This window comes from Anomalospiza imberbis, chromosome 5, assembly GCF_031753505.1.
Source record: "Anomalospiza imberbis isolate Cuckoo-Finch-1a 21T00152 chromosome 5, ASM3175350v1, whole genome shotgun sequence".
Taxonomy (NCBI): Eukaryota; Metazoa; Chordata; class Aves; order Passeriformes; family Viduidae; genus Anomalospiza; species Anomalospiza imberbis.
Window position 1 is genome coordinate 23,842,358 of NC_089685.1, and position 19,366 is coordinate 23,861,723.

General features: G+C 41.4%; 1 protein-coding gene across 3 annotated transcripts in view; it reads right to left on the minus strand.

Annotated features, from left to right (window-relative positions):
* Nucleotides 1-14,133, minus strand: part of CFTR (CF transmembrane conductance regulator) — an 86,883-nt gene extending 72,750 nt beyond the window's left edge. The window contains exons 1-2 of one of the 3 annotated variants that reach the window (XM_068189902.1): nucleotides 14,048-14,133; nucleotides 1,152-1,262 (exon numbers count right to left, since the gene is read on the minus strand). Coding sequence is in view for 1 of the 3 variants with exons in the window: in XM_068189899.1 (XP_068046000.1) it covers nucleotides 1,152-1,262; nucleotides 12,630-12,682 (164 nt within the window). In the remaining 2 variants the exon portion in view is untranslated. Of the gene's footprint in view, nucleotides 1-1,151; nucleotides 1,263-12,629; nucleotides 12,799-13,017; nucleotides 13,134-14,047 lie in introns of those variants that run through there. The other 2 variants (XM_068189900.1, XM_068189899.1) reach the window with 2 other exon arrangements.
* Between the last annotated feature and the right edge of the window lie 5,233 nt (nucleotides 14,134-19,366).

Genomic DNA, 19,366 nt, shown 5'->3' on the forward strand with positions numbered 1-19,366 from the left:
GTGCTCTTCAACATCCTCATGAATGACTTGGACACTGTACAGGAGGGGATACTGAGCGAGTTCACAGACCATAGAAAACTGTGAGGAGTTGTTGACTCTTTCAAGGACAGCAAAGCCCTGTAGAGAGACCCTGACAAAATAGAGAGTGGTGCAATCACCAACCGTATGAAGCTCAACATCAGAAAATTCCAGATTCTGCACCTGGGATGGGGCAACCCTGGATATACAGACAGATGGGGAATGGGATACTGGAAAGCAGCAGCACAGAAAGAGACCTGGGTGTCCTGGTCGATGGCAAGTTTAATTTTGAGTGCCCTGGCAGCCAGGAGGGCCACCTGTGTCCTGGGGTGCATCAGGCACAGCATCTCCAGCCAGGCAAGGGAAGGGATTGCCCAGCCCTACTCTGCACTCCTGCAGCCTCACTTTGAATATCGTGGGCAGTTTTGGGTGTCACAATATAAGAAAGGTATAAAGCTATTAGAGAGTGTCCAAAGGAGGGCAATGAGGATGGTGAAGGGCCTTGAGGGGAAGCCATGTGAGGAGTGGCTGAGGTCACTTGTTCTGTTCAGCCTGGAGAAGAGGAGACTGAGGGGAGACTCGTTGCAGTCTGCAACTTCCTCATGAGGGGAAGAGGAGGGGCAGGCACTGATCTCTTCCCTGTGGTGACCAGTGACAGGACCTGAGGGAATGGCCTGAAGCTGTGTCAGGGAGGTTTAAGTGGGATATTATGAAAAAGTTCTTCACCCAGAGGATGGTTGGTCACTGGAACAGGCTCCCCAGAAAAGTGGTCACAGCACCAAGCTTGACAGAATTCAAGCAGCTTTTGGACAATGTTCTTGGGCACATGGTGTCATTCTTGGGGAAGTCTTGGTGTGATTCTTTAGGATGAGGATTTGATGATCCTTATAAGTTCCTTCTAACTTAGCATATTCTGTGATTCTGTGATCAATGACAGATATCACAGGTACATGTATATAGGAATTTAGACCATCTGGGTTGTACATCTGCACCAGGGATCACAGTCATGTCCAAAGTACAACTGCGTGCAATCAGCTTGCACCTGACGCTATTTAAACATTTCATCCAAAAGCTTTGTAATGAAAATTGCATTGTGATTCCTGAAACAAATTTATTTAATTAACCTTTCATACCTTTCCAGTTTTTCAGAAAGATTATCAGCAGAGTCTGCAGAAGGGATTTGATAAATATCTGAGAGCTCCAACCGTCGTCTGTAACCCTTTTTCAAAACTGGGTTTGTCCATCTAAGTAAATATAAAAAAAAAAAAAAAAAAAAAAAAAAGTTAGACTAAAAATATTCTAGCATTAATTCTGGAGTTGCTTTGTCTCACCCTGAATATTTTCTCCACAGCATCCAAGAATATATCTAAGTGCCCATGCCCTCACATACACACACATATATGACACAATATAGTGCAGCCCTGCATTATATTTACAAAACTATATTGACAAATATAATACTAATAGAATAATTGTGAAACTCCTGCATTTTATAAGTTTTGGTGTGGGATCATGTCCCAGACTTCCTACTGAGTCAGCAGGAGACAAATGAACAGGGAATTGAAACCTTAGTTCTGTATTTCCAAATATGCTATGTGCTATGTCCATATAAATGAATAATAAATCAGAATTATATTAAAGTGGACATGTAAGTCTCACTCCTATCTGCTCTGATCTGGGGAGACCCCACCTGGAGCACTCAGCACAGGAAGGACAGGAACCTGCTAGAGCGAGTCCAGAGGAGGCCACAAAGAGGTTTAGAAAGATGGAGCGCCCCTCCCTATGAAGAAAGGCTTGGAGCACTGAAATTGTTCAGCCTGGAGAATAGATGGCTCTAGGGAAATCTTAGAGCAGCCTTCCAGTTCCTAAAGTGGGCCTCCAGGAGAGCTGGAGAGGAACTTTTTACAAGGCCATATAATGACAGAACAAGGGGGAATGGCTTTAAACAGAAAGAGAGCAAGTTTAGATCAGATATTAGGAAGGAATTCCTTACTGTGAGGGTAGCCAGCCACTGGAACAGGTTGCCTAGAGAAGCTGGGGATGCCCCATCCCTGGCAGTGTTCAAGGCCAGGTTGGATGCAGCTTGGAGAAACCTGGTCTATTGGAAACTGTCCCTGCCCATGGTAGGGGGGTTGGAACCTGGCAATCTTTAAGATCCCTTCCAACACAAGCCATTCCATGATTCTATGACATCTTACATTGCAATATGCACTCAACAACACAAATCTTGCACAAGACTCCTCATAAGATCTTCAATGTGTCTATTAGATACACATATTTTGCTTTCTTTTTTTCAAATGTCATGTTTAAAATTTTAATACCAATTTAAAGGGCATGCTGACACAAAACAAAGCAGAAAAAGGCTATTCCAAATGACTACTCTGTAGAGAAAATCTTTCTAATCCATGACTAATTTTATCAAACAATTCAGGTCCAAAAAGGCCTGTGAATCTCCAAGGATCAACCTATACAAAAACTTTCACCAGATTCTGTTCAGAAATCTTTTTGAAAGCAAAGGACTAGATCAGACATAAGAACTGTTTTGAACTAATGGTGTACTTTGAAACTACTTGAATTTCTGCTTTACTGTCATCAATAAAAAATATTGCCTAAAAAAAATGAAGTGCCTGCAAAAGAAATAGCTTGTGGTTGACTGCTATCATATTCCATATGTAAACCAGAGTTTGTAAAAAACCTGGCATTGATTCATGATTATGAAAAAATTTGGCAAAACCTCAATAATTTCAAAATTTTTGTTTTAAACTGTTTTTGTATACAACAGCTAAAAATTACAAAATATATGCAATACTGTTTTCCACTGTCACTCAGAAATGCAAAAAGCTTATTGGACATGCTTGCCTCTATGCCTGTAAGAACATATGTCATACACACAAATCCACATTCTCAGTTGCAGCCTCTGAAGGTGCAAAGAAGTTGATACAAAGGTAAAAGAACATCACTGAGCACTACAAAAGTGCAAAAAGGCCTAATCACAACAGATGAAAACTACTTGTGTGCAACTGTGTGTACACACATGCACTTTAACATTTACTTTAATGAAGTTACGAATTGCAAGAGACAGTCTATAATGCCCATAATTCAGTAAAGCACCAAGATATTTCCCAAGTGCATGGTTATATCATACCCACTGCAAAGAGAACATGCTCTAAGAAATTGAAGGATTATCCTTCATTTCTGCAATAATAGTAGGGTTTCAGATGAGTCATATAACTTCTAGCTCAGTCTTTCACACCACTGTAGCTGAGAAATAACACGTGATTCATGGTACATTATAGGAAGGGAGTTAGGAGAGTCCAGTTTGTAGTCATTGGACTCTCATTTTACCATTTGGAGGTGATAAAACATCCATAAACTTTACAACTACTGGAAATAGGAGCCAATATTTTTCAGGGATAAAATGGATTAGAAGAAAGCCTTTGAATTTCATGTAACACACGAAAGTCTTTCATGATTACTGCAAATGGTATATCAGGCACTGATTTTTATTTTACCAGTTCCTGAAGACAGAAAGGAGCAGTTGCTATTGGCTTTGTGCACATCTTGTGGAGAACTGGCTAATCCTTGTTATTCAGAAAGAGAAACTCTCATTAATTTCTGTTCTCAGCTTCACTGACGTCCCATATATGTAGCTATTTCAGTAATGACAAAATGAATACAAGTTATGGGACACAAAACCACTACTGCAGCTAATGCAAGGAAGTAACAGTACTTCCTAGGCAACTTCTTTAATTCACAACACTGTAGCTAAGTAATAACCTTCCTAAGCCCCTTAATAATGCTTTGAGACTGCAATAAGCAATTCCCAACTTGACAAAAGATAAGTGCTTTACAGTTTCGCTTTTTATGTTTTGAGAAAACATTTTTTATTACACTGTTTCCCTCCACATATTTTATTTTATTTATAGTTTTGATTAGCACCTATTCTGGCATTTTGCCAAACCCTGAACTAACAAAATGTGACGACCTTTAGAAAGAGAGCTGAGTGGCTGTATTATCATTTGGGGAAGGCAGCATGCTTAGCAGATCTGTACTTCTAGAAATGTCTCTCATTTTACTCTGTGCTTAACTCTGTGTTAACCAGGTGCAATTATCATTGCCATCAAAATTTTGTGGTCCCTAAACTACCCTCCCCTCCCCACTCAGAGTTTGATACAGACTTATGCAGTCCTCATCCTCATCTCACTGCTCATCACGGTAGCTGCAACTGTGCTAGATAAACTCCTCCAGCCAGCTAAAGGAGCAGTGCTGACTCCTTCCCCAGGGCCCTCCTAGTCTGCAGCCTTCTTCCTTCTGCAAGCTGCTGGCAGGGCTTGCACAGAGATGTTCATCTCCCAGCTGCCCTGGCCTTGCTTGGAAGTCCCACCCTAACTAGACCTGGCCAATTTGTGTGCTGTGCCAAGTGGCTTCAGGTTGGAGTGGTAATCGTGGGAGGAGTTGGCCTGATGTGTGATGTTTGTCTCAAGGTGGATTTTCAACAGCTGCTTGAGTTGTGCAGTCAAGAACTGTGGGAAACAGTTTGTGTTTTATTAAAAGGAATATACTAAACCTAAAACACATAAATATCTAATAAAACCAATTTTTTTTGCTAGATTCCTATAGCATTCATTTAGCCATTATGTTCCAGATTCTTTGTAAAGATTTGAAATGCAAGATGACTATGAATTTATTTTAACTGGCAATATAATCTGTAGTTATCCATGTTTCCATAACACTAGGTGACATAGCTCAGTTAGAGTTTGTCAATGAATATGGCTCTTCTATTTTTTTGGCTTATTGGAAACAATTTGTCAGTGTTAATGCTGAGGTTTTCCTGAGGTTGTTGAGAAATTTATTCTGAAAGGAAGAGAGCAAGAAGGAAGGGAAACAGATTGGCTTTACAGCATTATGTTAGCAAATGCCATCGGATTACTTGCTGGCATTTAATGAACCCTTTCGTGGAGAAACCTGTAGTGCTGTGAGAGTTCTGCCACTAACTAGGAATGTTATTATGGGTACACACATATGAAACCCAGCAGAGAACAAGTTTCAAGGAGGTACAGTACGAAAGAAGAAGGCAAGTTCCACATCTAATATCTACTGTCTGTAGTAGAACATACATTATGAACTTGATATGTAAATAACATATGCATAACATACTGTTTGGTAGATTTCTAATGACAATTTCTTTGTCGTTTACATAAGCAGTATGTAACAGATTTCTTATTACAGCTATCGCTTTCTACTGGATGTTCAAAGTCATCCCACTCAAATCGTATCAATAGGACAGATATCTTTGGCTTTCCAGAGAGTATTAACACAGACAATTTGTCAATAGGATTTGACTCTTCCTTAAGGCTGCTTTTCATGTCACTGTAGACAGAAGGGGCATCTGTGTTGCTAAGCCAGCTGCCCAGATCTTCTTCCTGAGCACAGGAATATCCTAGCTCCATTGGGCTCTTCAGATCAAGAAGCAGAGTTTGCTGAGACACTAACAAAACAGTGGTGCTGGGCTACCCAAGACCAGCAAAAGAGATCAGCTCTCCTGCAAGGGTCACTGATCAGACTGGTGCCATTTCAACAGGTGCTCTGTGCACAAAACAGCAACATCTCCTGTGCAGCACAGAGGTGACCATAGTTTCACTCCCCTTTACAAAGCATTAATACCTGTGCAAAATATAGTTAAGCATAGTGACTGCAACTCCTAAGGAGCTGGACCTAAAATTCAATGAAGAGAGCAAGTGCCTCTGGCTTTAATTTGTCCTTCCTCCTAACAATTAAGGGAGAGGTGGGAGGAGGCCAGGGAAGAAGGTACATCATCAAGCCATAATTCTGATGCAATAATATAATTATTGCAGAGTTTCAACAACAAAGGTAAATGGAGACCCTACTGGTTTCTGGTTTTTTGTTGTAGTTGTTTTCCCCCAGATGACAAAAATTAAGATTTTAATTTCTTCACTAATAAACAGTTCTTCCCCGTGAGGTGTTATTTGACATGGAAAGTATTTAGCTGCAATATTATTGACTCTGCCACTAGCTGTGAGGAGCACCACTTTAAGAATAATCAATATTCTGCTGAAACCCTGGGATTTCAATAGCAAATCTTAATTAGGATTATGCCACAGCAATTCTTGGGGAAGTCTTGTCTTTTATGCCCAGTTTTTGTGAAGTGACACTTATTCAAATTATTATCTAGTTGTTAAATGCTTTTTTAACAGAAATGCAATACTTTTTTCCTTACAATTAGTGAGGTAGTCAAAATATTTCAGTTTGCAGAAGTACTGGGAGATATTTGAGAGAAAACAAAGCACTATCAGGGGATAGGTTGTGCAAGACAGAAGGACAGAATATACTAATTGTATTGTAGTCTGTCAATTGTTTAGGTACCAAAGTCAAGTGTAAGGTATGCTTCAAATATTTCTTTAAGAAAGCTAACAAAAAAGCAGTGGTGATGATGTGCTGTGAACAAGGTTTGCAAGGCTCTTTCAGCATATACCTACAGTTAGACTGACTAGGAGAGGATATTCCTCCGTCTTCACTCTTTTTCTCAATTATATATCCCTCAGCAAGAATAAGAGAAAGATTTCTTTTCTCCTAGTCCTTTGAAAGAACAAGAAACATAAGAGAAAGCTTGCATCAGCAAAACTGTTGCAGAGCAGTGCTATTCATGATTTAATTGAATTTTAAAATCTTCCACGTGTCACTAAGTGATAGCAACATATTTCAATTTAGCACTTCACTGTGTTAGCCATGGATTTTTTAAGATGTTTCATAATAAAATAACATGACATAATAACACAACATTGCACATCAGGTGCAATGGCCCTTTCCAAAACTATGATTTGGATCCCCCTCCAATGACTGATACAGGGTCAGGTATAAACAAACAGGTGAACACAGTCACATTTTATTTAATTTTAATACCAAGGTTCAAAATGTAAATTACCATTACAGTAATATGGAATCAACCCTGAATTAGGTGCTGCTTCTCTTACTACTTGCTCTTTGCCATTTTCTCTGTATCCTGGTATTTGGTGATGCTACTCCTTATCATGATCCTTGCAGATTAATGAGAAAATGCCTCATATCTTTTGATTTCCAGAACAGTCTTGGGTTTTGAGGAAAGCAACATTGGGGGACCTCTGTGGTTTTGTTTCCTTTGTATTTATTACCTACAGAGAAATAAAATCATTCCAGGACTTGCAGATTATCTTTAAAATTAGTTAATGTGAAATTTAACGTGAGATGTCAGAATGACTCCAATACAATAAAGGTTCACATTCTTTATTTTAAAAGTTGGGGGAAAACATTATTACTTGGATGTCAAGTTGGCACCATCCTGCCTCCACAGCTTTACCTACACTCATATGCTGCAAAGCTGGGGGTGTGGTTGAAGAGAAAAAGCATAAACAAAGATAACAGCAACCTGTGACCTCTTGCAATAAGTCACAATATTCCCACCACTTTGAAATTTAGCATATCCAAAAATGTAGATATTGAGAGACTCAGATTCTTCAGTATGAAAGAGGTGGTAATTGTTCACTGCAGAAATATTCTGAAATAACTTTGTCATACCAAAAATATCCTTGCGCTATCAAAATTCTGGACCGGAGATTTCAGGCAGATTGCACTGACTCCATCACATGCTTCTAGGACAAACCACAATCCTTGTATACCCCACTTTCTTCTCGACAGAATTAGTAAAGAAATTTCTTTTTAACCATCTTTTGTACTATCTGCTTAGACTTCACGATCTTCAAAACATACTTCCTTATCAAATATTTTGCACAGCACAGAGGACTTCAAATTTCTGTCAGTGCATTTAGAAGCCTCTGTAATACAGATAATAAATCTACTAACCATGTCACTGCCTACAGTATTAAAAAAAATCAAGGATTTGGATGGATTGCTTTCTATCTCACCAAAATCAAATAAACATAAGTAGAAAATAACAAGGTACAGACAGGTCTGCAAATATTTCAAACGCTTGATAATTGACTTTGAGTATCAAGATAGTAAGTCTTCTTCCTGCAGGAAGAAAACAGACTTTAAATATATTTCAGAAGTCAGATGCAACTTCATCTAGGCATCTGTGCTTTAGAGTTATAAAGCAGCCAGAGAAGATCCCTGTGCTACACAAGGTTTGCATTTTTGGTCATTAGACCAAGGATGCAGTATCAGGCTGAGCCAAGGACGCAGCTTAGCCTTATTGTTAAAGAAGGTATTCCTCTGACTGAAATTACTTGAAGTGTAGGAGACTCTGCATCCTTTCTCCAGTTCACTTCAAGTCCATATTTTACCTTGGAAACAGCAACAGAAGTCAAATTTTTCAGAAGGAGTCCAAAACTTGCATGCACATCTTTGAACCATGTGACTTTCAGAAGCTGACACCTTGCTGTTTCAGATAGCTCTGAAGGACTGGCAGACCAGCAGGTTTCCAAGGACCACTTGTGGCAACAGACAAATGATCAGGCAGCCTCACAGGGCCATAACCTGTGCTGCAACTGCATCTGTGCTCGGTTATCACTAACAGCCAGGATTTACAATTGCCTGGGATCAGTGAAAGGCAGCTCATCAGGGCTAGATACATACAGGGCCCTAAGAACACACTACAGAAAAATTGCCTTTTCTAAGTGCTTAAACTGACTGCCCTAGAAAGTGAGGCATGACACTGTGCCATTCACCTGCTCCTTATTCAAAGAGGAAAGATGGCCAAAGTGCTATAGCTAGGTATTGATAAGGGAGGGTCCAAATATATATTGGTTATGACACTTTCCAGACACCTGCCCTCCAGAGTGAATTTTTCAGACACGAGTTAGGCATTTAAGCTTCCTATACAAAATCTGGAACTTTGAGGAACTCAAAACAGTTTCAGGAGAAACTTTGAGTTAAAATGTACACATTAAATCCCAAACTTTGCAAAGAAAACACAAGATTTTTCAATTCAAGTATGAAAATCCTAAGTAACTTGTTGTCATTGAACAAGTTCAAGGACAGAGCAGGGACTGCCCAGGCATGTCCTGGCTTTAGCTCCTTTTTCTGAAGGGAATCAATTTAATTCTCATGAAAATGCCAGAAACTATCTTGTACAAGGCACTCTTAAACTTGAAATTATGACTGAATTAAGCTACAAAGAGTCATAGAATAACATTACTGTAGCATAGGGGCTAAGTACTTTTAAAACTTAAGTCCTGAATTTTTTTATCCACCTTAGAGGTTATTAGCAGACTTCATAAGAAGCTTCACACCAGGAATTAGGACTTGCAAATAAGTTTTTTGTTCAGAAGAGTACAGAATAACTCTTGATTTATGCTCTAAAAAGTAGCTGAGCCAGAGATAGAGAACTAAAACACCTTCACTGCCAAACACTGCTAACACTTGGTCTTTCTTCCTAGAAGAGGTGAGGTATAGAATCAAATTCCTTTTCCTAGCCCTCACAACACACACAGGGCAGAAGAAAGAATCCCACATTTATCCCATACTGGCTAACTTGTTCTAGGAACCCCTGGACAGCTGTATAAATGTACAGATTTCTTTTTCTCTGGTTTGGAAAGCAAGAAACAACTAGAGCAGATCTGATTGACTGAATCCATTGGAAGACTTGACACAAAAGCTGGGTTATTTTGTATTTCTCATTGGATTTAATAATGAATCAGGCACTAAAGTACTAGGTCCTGCCAAGAATTGTCAAGATTGATAGGTACTAAAGCAAAAGTATATGCTTAAAGGGTTGGACACAAGCACAAGGATTACTTTTTGAGAGTTTGTATTTTTTTATCTAAAGTTGCTTTTAAAAGAACAGTAATAAAATGAGAATTGTCTCATAGTTGCAGCCATTTCTGAAACTCTAGCTATAACTCTGTGTGCCAGTTCTCAGATAAAAATTGATTAATTAACAAGACTTCCTGATCTCAGTTAATTTTCAATAAAAACTAGGTGATTGCAAAGTAGTCTGATATTGTTTGTGACAAAAGGTCACAAACTTGACCCCAAAACTCCAAAAGAAAATAAGTAATGGTTATAAAGAAAAAAGTGAAGCTTCACAATTAATATGAAGCTAAGCATATGATGATCTGACTCTTTCTGCATAAAACTCTGTTTTCTTTAAGCAAGGTCAAAAGTTACCAATGAACAGAAAGAATGTTTTGCATGAAGTTAGGAACAAAAGAAACCAACTCTGAAAATGTAATAAGGAAAAGACAACAAAACACACAACAATCTCTGAAACACCAAACTCTCAGTATATAGTGTTTTCTGTTTTCTAAGTGTCCCCCTAATGGAAGATCTCAAACCACCTGTTTCCACACCTTGTTTCTTAACCACCAAAGCTCATTTTTTAAACCAAAACTATTTAAAATTTAGGGTGAAAATTAATTTCTAATTTTAAATACTTTCTATCATGACCACTCCTAGCAATTTTTTTTCCCAAGTAGTATCACTATCACTAATACAAAGGTAACACTTTCTATAAGATATTACTCTGTATACCAAGACATTTTCTCACTTTTTTTTTGCATAAAGAATTAAGGAAAAAAGGTCCAATCAATACTGAAACATGTATAAACTATTCAGTTATGAGCAGAGAGCTACATTCTGACTTTAACACATGTTAAACCTGTCTCTCCCACCCAAACAGGATAGATTATGAAGCAATAAAACCTTGTCAATATGTTTATGTACCTATAGCTGATAACAGCTTGTACAATATTAAATAGTAATGTATTTATCAGCAAGATTTCCTGAACAATCATAACTAATATTCTAACATCACTTGTGCTAACATGATCTTCAACTTATCACAGTATATTCAGATTAGTACTTCACACATAAATGCATTGCAGACTCTTATAAAAGTTACTTCACTGAAACATGTACTGTGTTATACTTGAAAGCAACTATTTCATTATCACTGAAAAAAAGCAATCTCTCTCCATATGTCTCTTTTCCATTTCTTTGCTCTAGTTAATATTCATCATTAACATCTCCTTAACTTAATATATTTTATTATTATCACTTTGCTTACAGTCACCTGACCAAAAGCTGGTACAGTATAATGCATCATGCATGACAAACATGATTAAAACAACATTCAATTGACTTAATGACTGTGATTTAAAAGATGAGCACAGGCCTCAGGATGGTTAATTATGTACTTCATGAGCATAAACTGGATCTGGTTTCAGACATGAGAACTTTCACTAGGGTAGGAATCAGAAAAGTATTTGCTTTATCTTATTTGTTTTTTTTTTTTTCACACCTTCAACACCCTAGGTTCTAGGATGATAAATTTATAGAAGTTTATAAATAAATAAAACTAAATAGAGCAAGTGGCCCCCTCAAGCTACTAAATTAAGGTGCAGACTTATTTCCTACAGATTTCTGTCTTATGCTTGACAGGAACACTGACTGAAGCATCATTTATGGAGAATTTATAATTGCTTACACCCCTGTCATGCATACCCTCTGACTCTAACAGCATTTGGCAGCAAGCAAGGCTTCTTTCCCACTGCAGCACCATTGGAGAAAACGTATAGGTTCACTATGTTTACCTGGATATTTGTAAAACTTTAGGAACAGGTTATATTTGGGATTATTCCCCTCTATTATATCTGGCTAACATGTGCCAAAGGGGGAGAGACAGGCAAACAGTGACTCATACAGAGTCCTATTAAGAAACTTGAAAAAATGTACAGACCAACCTGCTGAAAGCTATCCCAGAAGGATTTAAAAGTGAGCTAAAAGCCCTCAGTTTTTCAGGGAGAGACCTCATGACAATCTTATAGTTTTACATGATGTGCTCTCAATTCAGTCATCATGTTCACATCTTACACAAGATTTCCTCCCGCCCTTCCTTGCCATGCAAGAGACCCTCCAGTAACAAAAGAGGGAACCAGTACTCTGGCAAAAGCAGCGCCGTGTAAGCCAATGCCAAAAAGATTATTTGCTCCTTCCCGTTCACAGTGTCATTTCTAGCAATGTCACATAAGACTTATTCAGCTTCCATATTGTCTTACAAAGTACATTGTGCCCAAGAACTAGCATTGGCTCCTTTTCTTTTTATTGAAGTTTTTAGAAAGAAAAGGCACTAGGGAGTTTATTTCTAAGAGAACATTTTCAAGGCTTGTAAGAAACTGTTTACAGTAAGATCATATATTACACTTGCGCATTGAGCAAATGCTAAACACTCAAAGAGCCAAACAGGAGGAATCCTTGCTCTGAGAGCATTTCCCCTCTGCTCCCTACCACCCCACGGTGTTCTCAAAGTTTACATGAAATAACAGCTTAACTAGTTGAGCAACTACCAAAGGTTGCTCAAATTATGCCATAAATTCATCTATTCGGGTCCAGTAAAGGTTTATGACACCTGACAGAGCCCATTCCTGGTGCTAAAACCCCAGCAACAACAAAAAAGAGTGATCTCATCAACAAGCGAGACTCCCACCGCTCTCCCCGCAGACCATTCCAGAGCGAATGGGCGCCCAGGGCTCGGTTCCGCTCTCGGCGGAGCGGGCTGGGCGGGGGGCGCGGAGCCCCCGCTGAGCTCCCCGCCCGCCGCTGCCCAGCCCGGCCCGCTGCCCCCGCCCGCCCGCGTCCCGCCGCACCGGGGCTCCCACCTGAAGAAAAGTTTGGAGAAGATGTTCGCCTTCTCCAGGGGAGACCTCTGCATGGTGAGGTGAGGTGCGGTGAGATGCGGTGAGCGGGGAACCGGAGGCAGCCGCTAATCGCTGACGCCTCGCTCGCCCACTCCGCTCCTGCGGCTCTCCCACCTTATCCGCCCGGCCGCTCTGATGTCACCGTCCGCCTCCTGCCCCGGCCCCTCTCCCCGCCTCTGCTTTGCCCCGGTTCAAAGGCGGGCGGGCTGGGGCCCCAGCCCGTGCGCTGCCGCCGCCGCTCCTCCCCCGTCTCCCCGCCGCGCCCGGCACCGCGCACCGGGCGCGCCCCGCCGCTCCCCCCGCACCCTCTCCTCCCCGGCGCCCCGACGGCTCTCGCCCAGCCCGTTACCTCCACCTGCCGACTCAGCTTCCCGAGCCACACCACCCCGGGTCCTCAGCCTCTCCCCAGCACTAAACCCCTCTTCTGACCAAGTACCGAGGTGGGGAAGCCACCCCTCCAGATGGACCTTCTGCCCTCTGTCCAGGGCAGCGGGGACAGCGCAGCGAGGACAGCCCCGTCGGAGCGTGGACACCCCCTCGCCCTCCCGAGCGCGCAGCTCCTCACCGCAGATCCCGTCCCAGTACTCAGGGCGCCTGCTTGCAACCCACCGAGACCCGCGGGACCCGAGGCCGGCGTTTGGCCTTGGTGGGTACCCGCGGCCAGAAGCCCCCGTCCAGCGCCCCTACGCCTGTGCGCGGTCCCGGGGGCGACCGCAGCGGCACACGGGCTTAAGGCAGAGGGCGAGCGGTCAGCCCAGGAAAGGGTGCGGGGCAAGCGCGATCATACCCACTTTAAAATACACTTGCTTCAGTTTTTCAAGTTCTCTGTCAGGCCCGCACCTGAACCGAGACGAATGGGAACTGAAGCTGTATCTTTAGTAAGTTTAGCTCAGACACCCAGATCTAACACTAAGGCTATTTCTGAAGCTTTGTATGTGTGACATACAAACAAAATCACTGCTTTAATGGCGCACAGAAGAAATCATATTTGAGAGACACAAAGATGACAAGAAGCAAGAAAAAAGAACATATGATTTAATTCTGTACAGGATTTTATTTTACTTGCTGCTTTATTTTGATATTTATACACTCCAATGCCCTTTCATTTCTGTAACTTAAAAAAAGACGAATGGAAAAGACCATGTTTTCTTAATCAAGAAGACGCTGCCCTCTAAACTGGCTCTGTAGAGAAGCGAACGTACATTTCCACGGACTTATAGCTTGCGCTACAATTTAACCAGCTGTTACTTTTTGCAGACTTTGCAGACACTTTTTATTTCAACGTTTCTCGCTACACCCCGCTGTGCTTTCATAAAGAATTTCTCTCTGCCTTGGCAATTCCTTCTCGTAGTTCGCCGAGCCAGCAAGTGCCCTCTTACCCTGTCACCGCACCGGGCTCCTTTGTGTCTCAGACCTCCCTCGAATCCTTCCCTATTCTGCTTTATTAATGACAAAACCAGTAAGAAACGCGGGGCAGGCAGGACACCAGGAAACTGTCCGCATTTTATCATGTCCTCAGACAATATGTAGAGGCAGGGCTAAATCCGCCCAGGCTCCAGGACAGCAGCGCGGAGCCCTTCGGCATCCTGCCACCTAGTGGAGCCGGGCCCGGGGCGCCAGCCCATCCCGCACCGCACCGCACCGCACACCACAGTGCACCCGTACTGCGCTGGACACCGCACCGGCACCGCAATGCACCCCGTACTGCGCTGGACACTGCACCACACACCGCAATGCACCCCGTACTGCGCTGGACACCGCACCACACCGCACACCGCAATGCACCCCGTACTGCGCTGGGCACCGCACCACACACCGCAATGCACCCCGTACTGCGCTGGGCACCGCACCACACACCGCAATGCACCCCGTACTGCGCTGGGCACCGCACCGCACACTGCAATGCACCCCGTACTGCGCTGGGCACCGCACCACACCACACACCGCAATGCACCCCGTACTGCGCTGGGCACCGCACCGCACCACACACCGCAATGCACCCCGTACTGCGCTGGGCACCGCACCGCATCCCGCATCGCACCGTGGCAGCCAGGAGAAGGCGGGATCCGCTTCTCCGGGCCTTCAGGGCATCTGGAAGGCACCTCCTGCCGCTCCCTGATGTGGTAGTGACAGCCCACCAGACCCACAGCCCCTCCAGAGGTCAGGGAACTTAAGCAGGAACGCGAACCAGGATTCAGATCCCCCACTGTGGGAGCCGAGACAAGGCTGGGATCCCACATGCCCCATCGGCCTCTGAGAGAAGTTCTTTGGGTAGGTCCTGATAAGCAGATCACCTAGATCTACCAATTCTTTTCACTTCATTAAAAAACGGCGAAACGTTAATTTAAAGACTGAATCAGAGAATCATCTACATTGGAAAAGACCTTTGAGATCAACGAGTCAGAGCGGAAACCCATTCCTCGAAACAGTACACACTAGCCTGCTACAGGCTCTTCCCCTTCCTAGCCTTTGGATCTCTGGTACAAGTGAATAAAGCAGAAACTGAGCAGGGGGTTAGACTTTTTTTTTTTTTTTTTTAATTTACATTAGAAAGTGAGGTATGTTATTCATTTGAAACCATTAGTGGATCAGGTCCAAACTAGTTAAAATGTCAATTGGTAATGAAGTATTCTTCATAACAGTATCTCCTTGTGGCTATTGCCATAACAGCTGATTTGCACTGTTATGTAGTGCAGTGCACAGGTAGCAAATTTGGGACTAACAAAGACATCCCATCAATCATCATTGATTATGTAATTTTTCTTACATGAAAAATTCCACGAACTTTCCCTAATTTTGAACACTTCTTCTCTAAACTTAGAATATTTCTTTGCCTACTTTCTTAAGTACCAGCTATGGTTCATCAAAACCCATGGAGTAATGACTTCCCTGCTCCGTGATCCAATAGTTTTGCAAATTAATCATATGCTCTCACATTCACACATCTCTCAGTCAAAAACTCGTGAACTCTTGGTTTTGTTTTGCATATTTATTGTCCTTTTTCTCTCATGTATCCACAAAGTTTCCACTGGTACATTTCCTTGCTTATTTCAGAGTCCTAACCTTCCCAGGGATCTTGAACATACTCAGCTGACATGAACAAAAAACTTGTCATTAGCATTACTGTGAGTAGGAATAAACTGTAATATTTCTGTTCTTCTCTAGGGACTGAAATATCTCCAACTTAAGTATTATTTATGCATTTCATTTACATGAACTTGTTTCACTTTTACAGAGATGCAATTTGATACACTGAGACAATAGCTACTTTATCCTTTAGGTGTATCCACATCCACCGTCTATCTGACTTTACTTGGAAGAAAACACAGTGAGGCTGAGTTAGACAGCCAGGCAAGAGAACGGGAGGATGAGTAAAGCTGGTTCCCTGTGCCATCACAGGGATGAGTATGTGAGCAGAGCTGGTTCCCCGGCTCCCACACTCAGGCAGGGGTAACTCAGCCAGGAGAGAATCAACAGGTTGTGGGCGGTCTGAAGTCACACATGTGGGAAACAGACTCACAGGTTAGATGCTTCCATGTTTATGGCAACTTAAAGTGATTTCTATCCTGGGGGCTGTACCTTGGCCTCTCTCCTGCCTTTGGGTACATGTTCTCATTCTGCTCCAAAGCACCAGACTGCAAGTAAAGCTGTGTAAGGCTTCTGATCTAGCTGACAACCCCACCAGAGTGGTGCATTTTCACTGGGATCTGAACTTAGGAGGAAGAAATCTCAGTGCTTTGCCATGGTGAGTAAGGGTACAAACCTGTGGCAAGGAGAAAGGCAGAGAAAGGCATGGCATGGATTTGCTTTACATGCCATGAAGTCACCAAAGGAGTTTTGCATTCCCTTCCCTAGGTACAGCAATACATTGGAGGTTGATTGGTGGTGATTGTTCAAAGATTGGACTTTATAGATCTTGATGGTCTTCTGCAACCATAATGATTCTATGATTCTAAAAATCTAATTATATTTGGATTTTTGATTAATGCCACAGGACAAAGGGGTAGAAATTTTTAGCAGAAAGTATGATCATATTAAATACAAACTCATCAAAAAATGAAGCTAAAGTGCTGTCAAAACTAACACTAAGTTTTTCTGTTGTTGCTTAAAATGAAAAAGTTCTTTGTTCAGTCTCTCAATTCTAATCTGGAAAAATAAGGTCTGCTGCACTGACTTATCAATCACATTTCTAACCAAACTCTTAATTTTTTCTGAATATTTTAATTAACTGGAAACTACTTTTTCTTGTAATTAATAATTTTGTTTTGCAATGTATTATTCAACCCCAAAGAAGTCTGGTCTATTTTCTGTATTTATTTTTTATAATAAAAGCAGAGAACTTTATCTACAAATCTGACACTGGTCTTTCTCTCAAGCTTCCCTCTACACTCAGTTGGACCCGGGTTCCCTTCATCATTTCAAGTAATTTCAACAATGGTGGGAGGCCTTACTTCAAATAATTTTAAAAGAATGACCTTAACATATGGGTCAGGTATAGATCCTCATATCTCGTACAAGCTGGGAAAGTAGTCTGGCCACTTTTCCATAGGGTAGGTGTCTGGGCTCACTCCCTTATTGGGGTGACCTGGAAAGGTGGAAAAGTCTCTCCTCCAACCCGTGCCTCCAAAGAAAGACTCAGTAGTCTTCAGTCGTCCGTTCTCAAGGTAGTTTATTGTATGTTATCTAAAAGATTTCTCCCTGAGCTGCTGCGGTCCATTCAGCAGCCAGGCAAGGGCACACTCCGACTCCCAGGGGGCTGGTGCCCTCTTTTATATCATACATTACATGTTAAATGTTTATGGTTTTTCCCCAGTGCCCATTACCTATATTGAACAGTGACTTTCTACTCTAAACCAGTCTGTGAATGCCAACATCACCAAGAACATGGAGGTTAGGAAGGACAAAGAAGGAGGACAGGGCATGCCCACATCCCTCCATCTTAGAACTTCTGACCCCCATGTACAAAACTCAGACCCCTCTGTACAAGGCCTAAACTCCCCTGTACAGCACTCAAAAATTCTTCCTTTCGCTTTGTGACTACTTCTACTATAATATCTAAACTTTTGTGATTTCTTGTTCTTCTTGCAAGGTTGGTAAATTGTTCCACGGATCAGTTTCAAAGCCACAGGGGTCTCTGGCTGCATGTCAGGGTCTCAAATGCTTCTGACCTGGGCCCAGAACATCCAAGAGTGTCCAAGAGACTTTCTGGGTTCCGACAGGTAGGGCTTTAATCTACCCTACAGTTGTCAGTTACAAAAAATTTATTATTCTGTCTAAGAGCTGCTTGCACACATTAATAAACTACTCAAAATAGTAAGGCAGCAACAATGAAAGAACTCTGTCAACTACAGATTTAAGTAAATGTATAATTTATTATTCAGCACAAGCATTCTGCCTGATGACTTATAAATATCTACTCCTAGTTGCCAAAGTCCTCACAGCATTCTCTAGTTCTGGACAAATTAGGAACATCTTACTTTACATACGGTTTGTCAGTTTTGGCTTATACCACTATGAATTGCAAAGAGCTTCTCTATTCCCAGGAAATATATCTAAAATTGAATCTTAACCAAGATAAAAGCTATAGCAGCATTCATTTAAAAAGCAAACTATTCTCAGATATTTACCAGACAAATATTTTTGAGTACACATTCATAATATTTTTAGAATATAGATGGACATGCAGAAAATGCCAGACTGACAGCTGTTGGATCTATTTCCACAAGCAAAAACTGCATTCCAGTACTTTGTCTTAATACTAATGCTAAAATTGATTCAGTCAATGCTTCAAGTATTAGCAGATTAACATTCTTAATCTGTACGCACTGGATACTTTTGGCAAGCAGAGTTAGGTGTGCTTCAGCAGTAACTATGTTAATTCAATGCAAGGTCTCAAAAAATATGGAAAACAGTTTAATATTCCAGAGAAACTAAAGAGCTCTTTTATGAGGCATGTGCTTCTGTGGAACAACATATGCAGCTGGGAGGTGAAGTACCGTGAAAGTATCAGACCTTTCATTCTGGACAGGTAAAATGGGCAGATCCCATTTTGGTAAGATCTTACATGGAAATAACAAGAGGGAAAACAGTGAAGAATACATCACAGGCTTGATGAAGGAATAGCAGAATAGCTGTGTGCTGGTGTTCAGTATGATGCAACTCATACTGAATTTGCAGAGGTTGATTCTTCAGGCACTACACGCCAACTTCTTCAAAACACTTCAAATTGCACACAATTTTCAAAAATTGTAACATTATACTACATGGAACCATCATACAAAATTCAGATATGTGCATGTGCTGTCATTTGGTCTATGGAGTTAATAACTAGTACAAGAATACCTTTTTTAACAGGAAGGCATTTTTAAGCCTTTTGAAATTGTAGACACACAATAAGGGAAATGTAAATGTATTATTTCATTCAAAAGCATATGACTCCGACTACCTATTTCTATTTATCTATTTACTGATGCATCAAAACAAGTATAAACTTTTAGACCTACTGAAATGTCATTTTGATCTGCCTTTCTGCATGATCTATTAAAGTACTGACTGAAATTTTGCTGACTAAGTTTATGTCAAATAAAGTCCTAAAGGATCTGGAATCTGAATAGAGGAAGTGCAGACTTTGGCCTTGATTATGTAAGAAAATTATACTACTCATTTTTCTAGAAGATTTCTTAAAATGGTGAAAACCT